The sequence below is a fragment of the Camelina sativa genome, chromosome 9 (genome assembly GCF_030686135.1).
Source record: "Camelina sativa cultivar CO46 ecotype springtype chromosome 9, ASM3068613v1".
NCBI lineage: Eukaryota > Viridiplantae > Streptophyta > Magnoliopsida > Brassicales > Brassicaceae > Camelina > Camelina sativa.
Window position 1 is genome coordinate 29,016,587 of NC_141888.1, and position 16,015 is coordinate 29,032,601.

Below are 16,015 nucleotides of genomic sequence, written 5' to 3' on the forward strand. Positions count from 1 at the left end.
AGTTCTCGAATCCAACAATTCTTCATATAATCTTTTTACTTTGTTGGTAAAAAATTTCTTAAAGCACAGGTAAAGCCACAACTTTAGGATTTATGAGCTTGGAACCTGGGTTACTTTACAAAACATGACTAGAAAATATTTTGTGAAGATTTAAGGCATAGTATTGAATGAATCTTCATTTCTTGTTATAGTCATGAAGAGCAGTTACAAATAATGTAGCTAACTAAGCTTAACCTTTACTAGAAAATCAGATATTGCTTAGTTTAATTATTATCCAAAACCTGAAACCCTTTTTGACCAAACCTACTCCTGTGTGGCTTTCTTGTACTCAGGCTTCAGCTCATACGTTCCTTGGTTGCTCCCTTTGTTGTTGTATATGCAAAGATCTCTCAGCAAGTCTTTCAGGAATTGCTACGCCAAATCCACATTCCATACCATTACTCACAAGCAACAGAAACTTTGATTGTTTTGGTATTTGTTTCTTATTTCTCCTTCCAAAACTCTCAATCAAGCACTATACAAAAAATTCTGTAATAATATCTTTCTGCTTACCTCAGGTTGGTCAGTTTCCTGAATAAGCTGCCTCAGAGTCCAATTTGATTGTCTTTCGAAGAGATTAAACATGACCTCCTCCATCTCTCTACGGTCCCTTCTTGTTCTCTTCATCTCTGATGTCCTGTTTGTGATTTTCTTCTTGTCCTGATACAAATGAATGACTTTTAAAAATTCAAGATCCTTGAGAAACAGTAATGTATGTGTTTCAATTGAGGAAAGATAAATACAGGAGCCGCAGTTGGGATGATCATTCCCGGCATTGGCCTCATATGCATTCCTCTGGCATTATCAATGACCTGATCAAGAAACCAGAAACATGAGCATCGAAAAAATGCAGAGGAGGTTTGTTCAATGTCACTCACACACATCTTTACAACAACCTGGATCTGTCTATTTTTGCCCATGTACTTGTTTGTTCTTTCACGGCACAATCTCCCATAGCTCTCAATGTTCTCGTTATGAGGCCTCATGTCAAATTTGTTCTTTATCTTCCCTTCTACTGACATCTTTCCTGAAAAGAACATTGTTAAAGACACAACTGTCAAACAAAATCAGGAACACCTCTGGAGTGTAAATGAACAGACCAATGCTAAATTCTTCACATAATGATCCAAATCTTATAATCGTAACGGCAACAACAAGGATATGTTAATGCCAATTATGAAACGAACGTAACCCAAGATTCATGCCATAGAAAGAACCAAACCGTTGTAATATAATTTCAGAATACCAGTGTGTGGAGAAATGTTTCTACTTACCATCTGAAGATTCACAGAAAACATTCATGGGGACGAAATCTTTAGACATATCTAAGGTGTAACGCCTTGGCATGTTTCCAGATTCAGCTCGAGCTAATTCCATAACGAACTGTGAAAAAGCCCAAAGAGTAACATGTTTTTTTACACACAGCTTCACTGACTAACAAGAAAGTTCACATATAAAGCAAACTCAAAAATTCCCAAAAGCATATTTGCAGAGACTCAAAGAAAGCATCTAGAGGGGCAACAGAGAAAGATCTCTAATTAGCAGAAATGGTTTTAATAACACTTAACCCAATTCTCCAATTACAGAGAATTCTATGTTCAGTGACCTCTGATCAAAATGAGAATGTAATGATGAAATTTCCAAAAATGGTACAACAAAACCCTAAATAGAGAGAGAATCACTCCCATTGCTGAGGAGGAGGAAGAAAGAATCAACAAAACGAGATACGCATGCAGAGAAAGGATAGAAAAATGCGCAAAGACGTAAAACATATATACTTTGGTCTCTTCGTCCTCGTGAGCGATAAGATCGAGGTAGAGGATGACTTTAGCGTCAGGACGGTACGGATCATCAGGAAAAGGAAGAGATTGGAGAGAACGAGCGACGAGAGAAGGAGCTTTCATTAGCAACATCGATCTCTCTGCCAAACCCGTTTCCAAAGCCTCATTCTCAATCTTCTTTACCTCCTTAAACTCTACCTTAACATCTTCCATTTTCTCAGACTCTCTTAGACAGAGGAGACGATGGAGACAAGAGGAATTCAAAGCGCTGTTTATATACTTAACCTGAGGCCAGCTTTCCCCATTTTATTATGTTAATTAATCTCTCTTACGTAATATTGTAAGCTTGTCAAAATAAACCAAAATAGAATCATAAATAAAGGGCAAAAGCTTTTATTTTATAATTTGCATTCGTCAAATGTTAGTAGAACCCAAGGAACTTAGAAAGACTACTACAAAAACGTATATACAAATGAGATTCATCTCATAGAAGATTTTCCAGTTCAGGAGGTCTCATGAGGAATTGTGGATTCATTGGCGTGGCCGCTTTGTTTTCCTCTCAGCTAACTTGTTAGGCGCAGTTCGTTTGTTTGTAGCCTCTTTCTTCTGCGTCAAATTCTTTGTCTCTTCCTCTTTCTTCTTCTTTATTGTATTCTCCAACGCAACCTTCACAAAGAACTTTAGCTTCCATAGTGTTGGTTCGTCCTGCATACAAAGAAAACTAGCTAAGAAAAAACGAACCAGAAAACACTAATGACGGTAGCTTTTTAGTAAGAGACTTTTACCAGTACGTCCATCTCAATATTGACTTCTTCTGCTCTAGATTGGAAGCTCGGGTCAGCTTGAGCAACTATAGCCAACACTTTCTGTAGATCTTCCGGAGACAGTTTTAACAATGCTAACCCAATACTACGCTTCTCCTCAGTTGTGATTTTCCTGTTAAAATAGTTTCACCGGTATTGAGTAAAAATGACACATTGACCAGAGGACCCCAAAAGTTCAAATTTAAGAGTGTTTAGGCCTACCTGCATCTTTCCACAACTTTACGCATTAGCTTCTCCAGCTCGTCATCAGCATGGCAAATCTGGACAGCAATATATCGGGTTATTAGTTAAGAAGGTTAAAAAAATACAAAAGGGTCACTAATATCTGAAAATAATAACCTCATTGCACAAGTCTCTAGTTGTTTTGATATGAGATGCTTCTTTCACTAGCAGCGCCTCCGCTGCTGCTTGCTTCGCTTCTTCCTCCCGTATTTTCTCCTGTAATCAATTATGTTAAGAACTTGGCTAACTTTAAAAAACCTTGGTGCTACGCTTCATGAAGAAAATATAGAGTGAAAGATAATAACATAACACTACTACCTCTTCTTGAACTTTTGGAAGAAACTGTGCCCATTTCTCCTCAAACTTTTCCAGTAACTTTTTCGCCATATTGTAAACATCACTTGCTTCTTCATTGTAATTCATTGCATTCTCAAACACTAACAGCATATCAGCATATACTTGCATAACATGTTTGTACCCGGTACCATCCTTACCCTCCATTTGATTCTTTATAGTGCCGAAGTCCATGGGCTTGTCGATTATCTACAATCAGACGAAAACATGTTATAAGGAGATCCACTCACAGAAAAAAAAAAAAAAAGATAATCTGATAACTTAGAATGTACACCGAGGAAAACACACACACAAAACCTTAAAACATATTTACAGAGCAAAACATAGTAGTGTACTTTTGATTAGACGTGTTCGCAAGCTCAACCTGCATTGATCACTCTAATAGGCAAAAGCTATCTAGTCAGATGTACATTGCAATTATATCATCAGAACAGAACAATAAATAAAGATGAAATTCTGGTAGCTCCGAGGTTTGTTTACTCAACTGTAAAGTCGAATTATATCTTCTACCAAAATAAGAATCAAAAGGTGAAATTTTGGTAGGCTCTCTAACAAGCATTTAAAGTTATACGTTATACCAAAAGAAGAAAATCAACAAGGAAATTCTGAAATAGCTGACCTCAAAGTAGTCATGCAAACCAAGACCTTCAACATTGACAGGCTGCATAAATGGCCATGCACACTTATGCTGAGTTATCTGAAAAAAAAAAAAAAAAATCAAACCAATGAATTGAAACCCTTCCTGAAGAAGACACAAGGTGAAAAAAAAGATGATATTTTTTTATTAAAAAAAAAACCTGACGGAAGATAGATCCAAATTGACGCATGAGGTCCTGCATTCTTTTAGCAGCAACAGCATCTCTACGTGCAGCCTCTTGTTGAATCTTCCTAATCCCAACAACATGTCTCCCTTTTTCTGAATCTTTCCCGACAGAGACACCAATGCTCGTGTAAAAATCCTCTACCTCTTTCAGTTTATCCGCAAGCTGCAAACACAACCAAAATTAAACCATCCATTGAATCTAACTTTATATGAGTATGACTACGCCACCACATCCAAAATCAAAATCTCCATACCAAATTAATAGGATTTTATAAGAAGCAATCATAACTAACACGAAAAGATACCCAAATTCAGAATCAATACAATCAGGATCGGAAAAACCCTAAAGACAAAAAAAAATTATATATAATTTGAATCAAAACTCGTATTAAAAGGAGAAGAGCTTTTATTACCGAATCAACCCAATCTTTAACCTCGTCGACACGCTTGCTGATGCACTCGTTGTCAACAGTGAAACCTTGTGAATTTTCGCCGGCGGCATGACCTAACTCTGGCTCTGAGTCTGCCATTTACAGGTTTCTCGACCAACAAAAATAAAATTCACCGAAAAAAAGAGAACAAATTGAAACAAAGAATGATGGCTATGGAGTTATGAGAATTATGATGATGATGATGGTTGTGGATACTGTGTATCTGTACAAAAGGAAAGAGCCGTGTGGCGGTCTAGGGAGGCTGGTGGACTACCTGTCGTTTTTTTGGATGGAAAACGACAAATTATTTTTCCAAACGCTGAGTCTAAGAGAAAATAATATAAAAGGGGCATTCCCATAATTTAACTTGAATGTGGGGATTCGTATAAGAAAATTTCTATTTTATTGTTTGTGCTTGGGTTCAAATTTGGTAAATATTTCTTTTTATTATAGTTGTAGAATTATATCTATAATGTTTTTTTTTCTTCACCAAAGATATCACCTAAATCAAGTTATTTAACCCTACATTTAGCTTACATTAGTACACTTAAAAAAAAAAACTTCAATAATAATCCAACATTCCAACAATCATGCACGAGGAAACTAAAGTGAATTGTTTGTGCGTATAATGTGTACATGTATTTATAATGCGGGGTTTTTTACTCGGTCAGGTTGAATTGGTCAAGTTGCAATAGTGTCTCGTCCTATCATTTGATCTATTAGACCATATAACATAGTTTTAACATAATTTTTAATTAAAAAAAATATTAATATTATTGAAGTTTTAATTATATGATAGATATCTTAAAAACACAATAGAAAATTCAATTAAAAAGCTTTTTAAACTCACATTCTTCCAGAGTCCAGACACTTATTTTATAATATTAATATTTCTTTTTAAATTATATGTTCAAGACACTCTTCTATATATTTAAATATAATGGATATGGTTTTATTTTCATCACTTGTTTTTTCTCATTTCGCGGTATTCTAAACTAGCAACCAAAATTAAGAAACCAGTAAAGAAAAACACACGAATCCAAGTGCAAAGATGGAAAAATCAAAGATCGATGAAGGTGAAGCAGAGTTCGGTAAAACAACTTGTTGAGCCAAATGGAGGAATCCAAGAGGAGATCAACGTATAAATTGGGTTAATCAAGTCCAGTAGCGGATACAGAATACAATTTTGGATTGGACACAAATTATATATAATCAAATAAATGTGATATTTTATTTCGAATATATCTGAGATATATGATCCAAAATATCATCAAAAATTTGAAAATATTGTTTTTTTTTGTTTTAAAATATAGTAATTTACATATATAGATAAATTTTTAAGAAAGTCCCAAATTTCTCAGTTACAAATTACAATAAACATGTAATTTTTATATAAAATTAATCATTTGAATTCACATATCTTAATATATCACACAAATTTTAAGTCTAAAATGTGAAATGAATTACAAAGTAGATATAAATGCTTACTAAAATACTCATTTCACCAATAGTTTTTTTTTTTTGGTAAGGATTTCACCAATAGTTTTAAATACAAATGTAATCTTTACTACTAAATATAATGATTTAAAATTTGTTATAAGTTAAAATAGAATTAAAAATATAAATAGAAATGAATGAAACTCATATTTTTATTTAAGGAAATAGTACAACTGAATATGTACTCAATTATAACGAAAAATTCTTTTTTTTTTTAAATGATTAAAAGACATGCGCCATGTGTGGGAAACCAAACAAGGCAAGGCATCAAGGTAGCATCCAACTTGGCACATCCAGATCAGAATGGGGAACATTGAGCATGAACACTCATCGTTACTAGGAGACTATAATTGTCAATACACAGTTACTCAAATTAATCATTACCGGTAGTAACGATTAGCGTTACTCAAATTAATAATAAATTAATACCGGTAATTAATTTGGTTTATAATTTGGTTTATAATTTGAGTAACGCTAATCGTTACTACCGGTAATTTTTTTGTTATTACCAAATGAGCTAGGAGACTATAATTGTCAATACACAGTTAGAAAGTTTAAGTAGATAAACCTTGCTCTCTCTATAATTTAATTTGAAAGTTGTGGTTTTCATCTTCTTAAGGTGTCAGTCTTCTTGGTATGCTTTTCTGTGCAGCCTTTTGTTTTTGTTTAACTGGTTTCTGTTTCTCATAGCTCTAGGATCTTGAGTCTGGTAAACATATGTGATTTTTCAACGTAGCATGAGTTATTGAGAGATATATATCGATCATGTACAGCTCTTGAGAACTATTGACACAGTCTAGGTTAATTACATTAGCTTCTCTTGGCACCATAACTATCAAATAGAGGGAATCAACACGGTGTCACTTTCCGTAAGATTTCGGGTTGTATTATAGCTTGTATAACTAGGAGGAGGTTTAGTCCAAACCGACGATTATATAACCTTTTTCCCAGTTGCCTTTGAGCTAGTGTATAAGCTATCTATCTCAATACGCTGGAGATGTATGCCTTGTCAAACTTTTTGTGTAGTGATCACAAGTTACTTGAAGCCTTTCTTCCTTTTTTCTTATCTTTCTTCCATCGTATCTTGAAGGTTAATAACAGTTCTATTCTACATGTGCAGCTCCAAAAATAGATAGCTCCAAAAAGTATAATTTTGATAGTTTACTTGTCAAAATTTGCTTGTTTGACAAGTATTCCAAGGTGTCGATCTGGATTTGGATGAGAGGCTTGGGGTTTTTTGGTAAACAAATGCCACATCAAACCAAATGCTACCCATGCTCAATTTTCTTAACCGGGACTACTGGTTGGGCTCAATTTTCTCGCGAGGCTATAATTGAACCAAACCGAAATTGACCAATCAATAATCATAACCATTCACATCCCAACCTAACCGAATCAAGCCCATACCAAATTCAAATCTTATTTTAAACTAAATTTGAGGAGTTTTAATAGAAATCGATACAGAACGCAGAATATATTCATCAGTATACTACCTTCTTCGGAACCCCAGAGAGCATGTTATCCCTGTTGGCACTTCTTTTTTTTAACTCGCTGACCAATCAAAACATTCAAAATCTATATTAATATTTTTGAAGTACATTTTGGTTTATGCGCTTTAAGTTTTACTTATTTAATTTATTTTTTACAACATTAAACCCTAAAACAATTCTATAAATAACATTGCAAAGAAACTCAACTACTAAACTTTCTTAAATTGACCAACATTTGTTATATTTATTACCATAAAATCTTAACAACATCTATACATTCCAATTTTTCCAAAAACAATTCTAATCATTAAAGTTTTAACCCATTAAATCTCCAAAACTATTTCTATGGATGCTAGAATCTCTAAAATATAAATGATATACAACAGATTTTTCATAACAAAAAAATTTACAATATCCATAATTATATTAATATTAATAAATTTCCTAAACTGAAAATCTAATTATAAAATGTCACATTAAATATGTTGAAAACCCCCCATATAATTTGGTTTATAATTTATTGTTGAGGAATTACCAAAAAAAATAAAATTCTATTAATTATCATAAACTATATATATTGACATGGAAAAATTATAAACTATAAAAATATGCTAATTTGGTAAAACAGTTAACATAATTAAACTTGATAAAAAAAACTTATTTTGATTATTTTTTTACGCAAAAACTTATTTTGATTTTGATGAGACGGGTTAGCATTAATCTCATATAGGGAGTTAAGTGAAATTGTTTTTTTTAAACACTTTTAGATGTGTACCATGAGATAAATGTATTAATAGACTATACATATACCACACGGGTTAAACCTTAAAAACACTACAAAAATCCTATACTTTGAATACTTATATCAAATACCTGTAAAATTTTATATTTTTAAAATTAATAAAAAAATAATAAAATAACAAATAAATACAATATAAATTTAAAAATTTTAAAATTAAAAATATTGTCCTGCGGTGTACCGCGAGTTAAATCCTAGTATAGTATATAATTGTAGTCCATTCTTTGGACTTTGGAGCCTCAAAGGGTATATTTCTTACCCTACTGTTTTGGGGACAGATCTACCCCAACCCTACTAGATATGTTAGAGCATCATTACTGGCGTTACTCAATGCGTTACTCAGTATTTTTAAGCTTCAAAAATAAATCAAAAAGGCTTTTTTATTAGAGAAGCGTTACTATGGGAAGCGTCGGAAGCAACTCAAAACAACTCATAAGTCACGACACGTGTCAATATTTGGTTGGATAATAAAAAAATAGAAAAACAATTTTTTTTCCTTCCTATTCTCCGTTTTCTCGCGAATCTTTCTCTCTTTACTCTCGACGGGGTGATAGTAATCCTAAATTTCAATTTCAGTAACCATAAATTCAAAATTAGCTCTTGGAATTTAGAATACTGGCCATTGTTGATCGATGCGTAGGTCAAGGATCTTCAATTTGATCCAATATGAGTTTCAATTTGTTCAATTTCTATGCTGAGCGGCTTGTGTCTGATGCTTCTGAGAAGAAACACTCCAAATCTTGCATTGCTCAAGCCATATCAGCATCTCGGTTGAGGTATTTTTTTCCCCTATAATCTTTTAGTTTTGTCTAAATCTCTCAGTTTTTTTTTTTTAAATTCGCAATTTGTCATTTGTTTGTTCTTTGGTGGATTTGGGGGTTGTTGGATTTTGATTGATGATGTTGATGTTGATGATGATGCTTAGTTGACGATGGTGAATTGATGATTAATTGATGATGTTTAGTTGTTGATGATGATGATGAATTGCTTAGTTGATGATGATGCTGATGCTTTCTCTGGTTTTTATGGTTCGATTCTCGTGTGTGTGAAAATTTTTGTGTATCTTTGCTTCTTTCTCTTGCTTTGATTCCATGACATAAGAACTAATTGCATGAATGATGATGATGCTGATGATTAGTTGATGATGATGTTGATGCTTAGTTGACGATGATGAATTGATATACTTAATTGATGGCCATTGGATTTTCTTTGATTTACACATGTTTCTCTAGATTTCTTGATGAGATGATTAAGAAGTTCAAGCAATCTTGCAGGGTACATGTTGTTTGATATTAATCTTCTCAAAGCAAGGCTTGGTCAAGGAAAATACAAAGTTCTCTAAAACAAAACGAGGAAGGCCTTGCTATGTCTTCCACGCCATAAGCACATTAAGTTCATATCACAGACTGCTATCCTTGAGTTAAAATGTTGAGTTGCGGATAGAGGGAGATCACTATTTGAAGGCGTTCTTAGGGAATACCCGAAAAGAACAGACTTGTGGAGTGTATATCTGGACCATGTTCGTTTATATTCTGCTTCTCCAAAGTTTATGTTTCATTGCCATCTTTGTAGCATTCTTAACTTGTAACTCATGTTTTTCTTTGTACAGGAGATCCGGCTGGGAGAAGTGGATGTAATTAGATCTTTATTCGAGAGAGCCATTAGCTTGAGCTTGCCTCCTAAGAAGATGAAGGTGCGAAACAGCCTGTTCTCTAAGTCTGTTTCATAAAGTGTTCTTGATTACTATGGATTCTAAACTATTTTGTGTTGTGTGTTCTCAGTTCTTGTTCAGAAAGTACTTGGGATATGAGAAATCTGTTTGTGACGAGGAGAGAGTCGAATACGTGAAACAGAGGGCGATGGAATATGCAGACAATACCTTGACCTGAGATTTTGTTGTAACAAATTCCCAATTTTTGTAAAAATTCTAAAATTTTGAGAAGCAACTATTTGAGCAAGGCTGTCTAAAATTTTAAAAATATTATTTTAGTGAAGGAATGATTTGGGGTTCTCTAGTGGAAGACTGATTTTGCTTAGGTTCTCTTAGAATTGCTTTAGTTAATTTAGTATCTATCTATTATAATAAAGTAAGGTTACACCCTCTAAGAAGCTCAAACTATCTGCCACGTGGCACTTCTGAATGCTTTGTTTTTTTCTTTAATAATGTTTTATCTCATGTTTAAGCTAATTGATAATGGGTTATAAATCATTAATGGGCCACAGAATTTTGTCTGACTTCTTAAAAAAAAATCGACGGAATCTTTGAATTCCGACTTCTCCTCTTCCTCGTCTCTCTCTGTTCTCCACCCCTTCCCCCTTGTCTGTTCAATTCTGCAAGATTTCGAATCTGCCGAGTCGAAGAGAATCTCGACATCTCCATTCTTCTACAGCTTGACATATAGCTAATGTAAAACTCACACCTGTCTAAAAAACTTATTCACCAAAATTTTAACTAAACTAACTACCAATAAAACGTATTTAATCAAATACATATAACTCACATTTTAAATATAAAACTTTTAAAAAAATTATCAATTAATCCACAAATAAGACATTTAATCATACACTTTAAAATTACACTTTCTTATATAATAAAGTATGATACCTTTTAAAACTTTCTTCCACAACTTAACATGTGGCTACTATAAAACTGACACCTGTCCAAAAAACTTATTCACCAAAAATTTAAATAAACTACCAATAAAACATATTTAATCAAATAAAAATAACTCACACTCTAAATGTAAAATAAAAAATATATATATTCAATTAATCCAAAATAAGACATTTAATCATACACTTTAAAATTAAACTTTAATATAAAACTAAAAAAAAAAAAATTAAACCATAAGTAAAACACATTTTATCTTATACATTTAACTCACAATTTAATATAAAACGGAAAAAAACATTTCCAATTAAACCACAAACAAAACACATTAAATCATTGAAATTTAACTCACCTTTTAATATAAAGCTAAAATTTTTTGATCAAAACAATAAATAAAACACATTTCATCATATACATTTAACTGACACTTTAATATTATAACTGAAATAAAATAAAAAAATATTTCCAATTAAATCATAAACAAAACACATTGTGTCATATGAAACTAAAAAACTATTTCTAATAAAACCACAAATAAAATACATTCAAGAATATAAATTTAACTCATACTTCAATAAAAAATTGATAAAATTATTTTTAAGTAAACCACACATAAAATACTTTTAATAATATAAATTTAACTCACACTTTAATATAAATCTAAAATAAAATAAAATAAATTTCAATCAAAACATAAATAAAACACATTTAATCATACAAATTTAACTCACACTTTAATATTAAAACTGAAATAAAATAAATTTGCATTAACTTTATTTCTCCACTCAATTTTATTTAACTCACAATAAATTAGAATTAACTCTCATACTTTTTAGTTTCTAAACTGTAACTCTCGTTACCTTTCATCCTATAAATACTCATTTTCCATTCTCTCATTCTCTTTCACTTCATCTTAGATATTATACATTTTTGTGTTTTTTTGTTGGTTAGTTGGTTGATTATTGTTGTATGTGTTAAAAAAACAAATTAAATATTATTTTAAAAGCTTAATTCTAGATTTTAATTTTAGAGACTATATTATATGTATCTTACTTTTTTTTTTTTGAAGATCCATCTTTATTGTCCATAAAGCAAACATTCTCAAAATCAACCTATTAAAACTTACAGGTCATTTGTCCATATTTCTTTTTTTTTTTTTTTTTTTTTTTGATCAAAGTCATTTGTCCATATTTCAAAATCCACATATTACCACTTAATGAGTCCATATTATAAATAACTCGTGTATATACAGCTAGCCTAGATTTTAAAACTATTATTTTTCTCTAATACCATAACTTTCATACAACATGAGCAACACATCCAGTTCTGAATCACAATCTAACAAAACAATCATGAATAATAAAATTATTTCAAACTACTAGACTGGTTTTTACTTCTTTGATCATTTTAAAAAGGGTGAGCAAATATATTTAAAACAAAAGATAATGTAAAAAATACAAATTCCAAAATACAAAAACACATAAAATAATAATAATAATAATAAAAGAGAATGCTTATTTTTAAATAAGATAAACAAAAAGAAAATGAGACAAAACAATTCAATTTTATAAAAACAAAAATGTTAAAAAACAACAAACGACAAACCGTGCAACGCACGGGACTATACCTAGTTAATTATATGATAAATTAATATGTGAGTAACTTAGGAGGGTTACTGGAGTAAAGATGGTCTTATGTACTTGTTCTAGCTAAGATCCTATAAGAATGTTGTACTTAAACTCAAGATCGATTGTTAAAAAAAAAAAATATATATATATATATAATTTTCATTCTTTTCTTATTAATTTGTTTAAACTTGTTGACTTTTGTCAGTCGTCCAAATAAAACTAGTACCGAGCGTTACTTTTTAGGTTTTTCAAAGGTTATATTGACAAAAGTGTGTAAATTCTACCAAAAGCAGCAAAACGACAAAACTATAATCAAAGGTAAAAAATAAATAGCTAAAGTGGGGCGTTCCGAGAATTGAACTCGGGACCTCTCGCACCCTAAGCGAGAATCATACCACTAGACCAAACGCCCTTTAGTGAAACAAGTACGTTTTGTAATATTTATCTCTAACTATTCCCATCTTGGATGGTTTGGTGTAAAATTCTTTATAGCCCATCATTAGGTTTAGGTAGACCCGTTTCGAACCCCTATAATCCTATATGTATGCATAACTTGAAAGAGAGCATAAAAGGGAGGCGACGGATCGAGGTCGGTGTCTCTCTGCCTGTAGACAAACTAGCTTGCGACGTACCAACAGAGCCGTGGCTACATGGTCGAAAAATAAACACTCGCCTACCGCCTTTAGTTTTGTAGAAAGTTTAAGAAGCCATATTTTTGTTAATAGTTTTTGTTCATGATGAATGTATCAAAATAAGGTTATGGAAATATATACTAGTGATAAAGGGAATATAATATAGAGCAATACTGCAATATATAGAATTTATAATTACAATGACAAGTTAGGATCTCTGCATATTAATATTTTCTTATATTAATTAGATATCACATTTTTATACCACAGTTTATTTAAAATTTGTATAATCACCAAACTATTTTTTGTTGTTGATAGTAACACAATACTTTTTTTTTTTTTTGTCAAAATAGTAACACAATACTATGAAAGATTATTTTATACCTTTGGTTTATGAAGTATTAAAAGTGTTATATTTTACAAATTATTTTAAAAATGAAACATTTTTTTTTTTGTTTTTGCCTACAGTCTTTAAATCTCTGGGCACGGCTCTGCGTACCAACAAATGGAGTTCTGGGGTGAGAGCTTTTTTATCTTGTCGATTCTTAGCTATGTTTGGTTTTGAAGTCACTCTTATGTTGATTTCCTATAATTTCATTATTAGAAGTGGAAGTGAAGGCAGGGGAGTCTTTAAAAGTGGAGCTTGGATCCAACAGGGCCATCCACCTTTCTCAGGTAATTCTCCAGACTCCTTAGGTTCTCTTACTTTCCCGGCCGATCATGAAATCAAGCATACTCAAATTTTGTTGTCTCTGCGTAATCTAGGCCTTTTTCGGTAAAGGTGTAAACAAGAATGGTCCGGTTTACTTGTATGCCAAGGTTGATAACAAGAAGAAATACGTTTTGGCAATTTTTTCTCGAAAGCATTTTCCTCTCATTTCCTTTTCTATAAGCTCAGAGAAAGATTTCATGCTTTCCCACTCCATGGATGAAGGAGTCATCCATGTAACTGGCTACAAAAGTATTGAATTAGCGGCTCGTAGGTATAGGAAATCTAAAACGATGGTGTGGTGGCACATAGACATGTGTCCGCTTCCCGATGGTTATGATGCTTCCTTTGTCGGTCCGTGTATAGATCGGATGTTGCAGAGTTTTGGCTACTCTGGTCCTCTTTCCATCACTGCCATTGGCAACCTAAAATACATCCCTGATCACGTCTTGCTAGCGCTGTCTTCCTCTGGGATCGAAGTTAGAAACGTCCCAAACGGTTAGTCTTCTTCTTTTATCTCTTAGTTTTCTACAACGTGAGTGAGTCCCAAACTGTATAGTTTAAATATCTAAGATGTGTTGCGATATTGAGTTGGTTGTCCTTTTTTTACTGAAACAGGTGCCTCGAGCATTAGTGCTCAGCTGATTCCTTGGAAATTTTGTAATCCACCTCCGGCTACGTTTATGCTCATATCCGATTCCCCTAAACCGGACACTGTGGCTTACTTTCTTAACTTACTAAAAGAGGAAGGATACAACATCATTGTTGTTTATCCCCATAAACAGCCTGGAGTGATCACTTCTTTTAAATGGTGGCTCCGGGAAAGCGTACTGACAAATAATCATAATTTTAATCGCACAATATAATTTTTAATAATAATTAACCAGACTGACGCTGGTTGATGCAAAAAACACTGTAGAAAACGTTGGAGAATGTGGTGGTTAATCCTCCTGTAGCTGATTCTTCCCAGCCGACGAACAAGGGGATGGTGTGGTGGGACATGGACAGATGTCCTGTTCCTGATGGATATGATGCTTCTCTCGTTGCTGAATTTAGGCTACTCTGATCCTCTTACCATCACTGCCATTTGCAGTGTCAGCCTAAGAATAAGAAACTCCTCTCATGGCGACATGAGTGCCAGCCTAAGTAACACCTCTTCTCGCGTCATGAGTGAGATCGCTTCAAGTGGAATAGTTATTAAGCATGTCCCATTTGGTACTTAATTAATCTTCCTTAGTTTTAATCTGTTATATTTATTTATTCATAAGCTAGCTGTTTGGATTCTCAATTGGCAGTATTTGAGTTGCTTTCCTATTGACTTTGACTGAAACAGGTTGCGCAAGCATTATTGAAGATGTGTTTACTTGGGTAAAAATACTAACCCACCTCCGGCTAATATAATGGTTATAACCAGTTCCTCTTTTTTTGGAATGCATGTCTCCCGCTCTTAACTCCCTTCGAGAGAAAGGATACAACATCCTTCTGGGATATACACATACTCTGGCTAAAGTTCTTAACGGTTATGTAGGGTGGCCCTGGAGAACCTTACTGGAAGGTATGTTTTGTCCTCTTTGTTGAAACCCTGTTTTCTGAACTAATTGTAGTTTTGTTTCTGAACTAGTTTTGTTTGTTTTTTTCTTTGCTATAGTTCCTTTAGGTGGTAATGGACTGGAGACAAGAAGACCTAACTGTTTTATTTGCACATCCTGTGATTTATCATACAAAAGCTTTGAAAGTTTTGACATTCATATAAGAGGAAAAGAACATGTAATGCGAGTAAGTATCTTTTATTACCCCCTCTCGCTCTCTGCTTGTGTCATCATGAAGTACATTTGTGATTGAACAACCTCTTTATACTTACTTGATGGTTGTTGGTTTGTCATCAGGCATTTAGAACTGGTTACTACTACCAGAATCAGGAACGGAGATCCGGAACTCGTTATTCCCCTGCGGTGAAAAAGCTATCAAAGGAAGGTCTAAATATCTCAAACTTCTTAATGAAACTAATGAGAGAGTTTGTAAACTCGAACTTGAATAAACAAGCCGGAGTTGTTCGATCGGACAGTCTGACCACCACCACGGTGAAGAAGCAATCAAAGGCATCTCGAAAAAGAAGAAGGAAAGAGTATCAACTCCATAAGGTGAACTGATATGGTTTCTTTTACTTCCAACAGA

The 16,015-nt window shown here is 33.0% G+C and overlaps 2 protein-coding genes, 1 long non-coding RNA gene and 1 other non-coding gene across 4 annotated transcripts; 1 reads left to right on the top strand and 3 right to left on the bottom strand.

Annotated features, from left to right (window-relative positions):
- Positions 1-138: 138 nt before the first annotated feature.
- Positions 139-2,157, bottom strand: LOC104711779 (uncharacterized). The gene is made up of 6 exons (XM_010428537.3): positions 1,818-2,157; positions 1,314-1,422; positions 936-1,066; positions 783-851; positions 553-699; positions 139-411 (listed from the first exon to the last, which is right to left on the bottom strand). Exons 1-6 carry the CDS (start codon positions 2,031-2,033, stop codon positions 304-306), a joined length of 780 nt encoding a protein of 259 aa, XP_010426839.2. The 5' UTR covers positions 2,034-2,157; the 3' UTR covers positions 139-303.
- Positions 2,158-2,197: 40 nt separating this feature from the next.
- On the bottom strand, positions 2,198-4,788 carry LOC104711780 (transcription factor GTE6). Its single transcript, XM_010428538.3, has 8 exons — positions 4,457-4,788; positions 4,018-4,206; positions 3,840-3,917; positions 3,185-3,409; positions 2,984-3,082; positions 2,846-2,904; positions 2,606-2,756; positions 2,198-2,525 (listed from the first exon to the last, which is right to left on the bottom strand). The coding sequence occupies exons 1-8, from the start codon at positions 4,571-4,573 to the stop codon at positions 2,352-2,354; spliced, it is 1,092 nt and encodes a 363-aa protein (XP_010426840.2). The 5' UTR covers positions 4,574-4,788; the 3' UTR covers positions 2,198-2,351.
- A 3,860-nt stretch (positions 4,789-8,648) lies between these two features.
- Positions 8,649-10,296, top strand: LOC104711781 (uncharacterized). The gene is made up of 4 exons (XR_755383.3): positions 8,649-9,036; positions 9,535-9,779; positions 9,870-9,953; positions 10,042-10,296. It is a non-coding gene; the product is annotated as an uncharacterized LOC104711781 (long non-coding RNA).
- A 2,543-nt stretch (positions 10,297-12,839) lies between these two features.
- Positions 12,840-12,911, bottom strand: TRNAP-AGG (transfer RNA proline (anticodon AGG)). The gene has a single exon. It is a non-coding gene; the product is annotated as a tRNA-Pro (tRNA).
- Positions 12,912-16,015: the final 3,104 nt, after the last annotated feature.

Bases quoted from the DNA above. Each gene is read 5' to 3' on its own strand.
- LOC104711780 (XM_010428538.3), bottom strand. From the start codon at position 4,573: ATGGCAGACTCAGAGCCAGAGTTAGGTCATGCCGCCGGCGAAAATTCA. The intron at 3,918-4,017 runs GTTTTTTTTTTA...TTTTTTTTTCAG, and splicing joins TTGGATCTATCTTCCGTCAG to ATAACTCAGCATAAGTGTGC. The intron at 3,410-3,839 runs GTCAGCTATTTC...GTCTGATTGTAG, and splicing joins GTTTGCATGACTACTTTGAG to ATAATCGACAAGCCCATGGA.
- LOC104711779 (XM_010428537.3), bottom strand. From the start codon at position 2,033: ATGGAAGATGTTAAGGTAGAGTTTAAGGAGGTAAAGAAGATTGAGAAT. The intron at 1,423-1,817 runs GTATATATGTTT...GCTTTTTCACAG, and splicing joins ACGAGGACGAAGAGACCAAA to TTCGTTATGGAATTAGCTCG. The intron at 852-935 runs GTTGTTGTAAAG...TTTCTTGATCAG, and splicing joins GCAAAAATAGACAGATCCAG to GTCATTGATAATGCCAGAGG.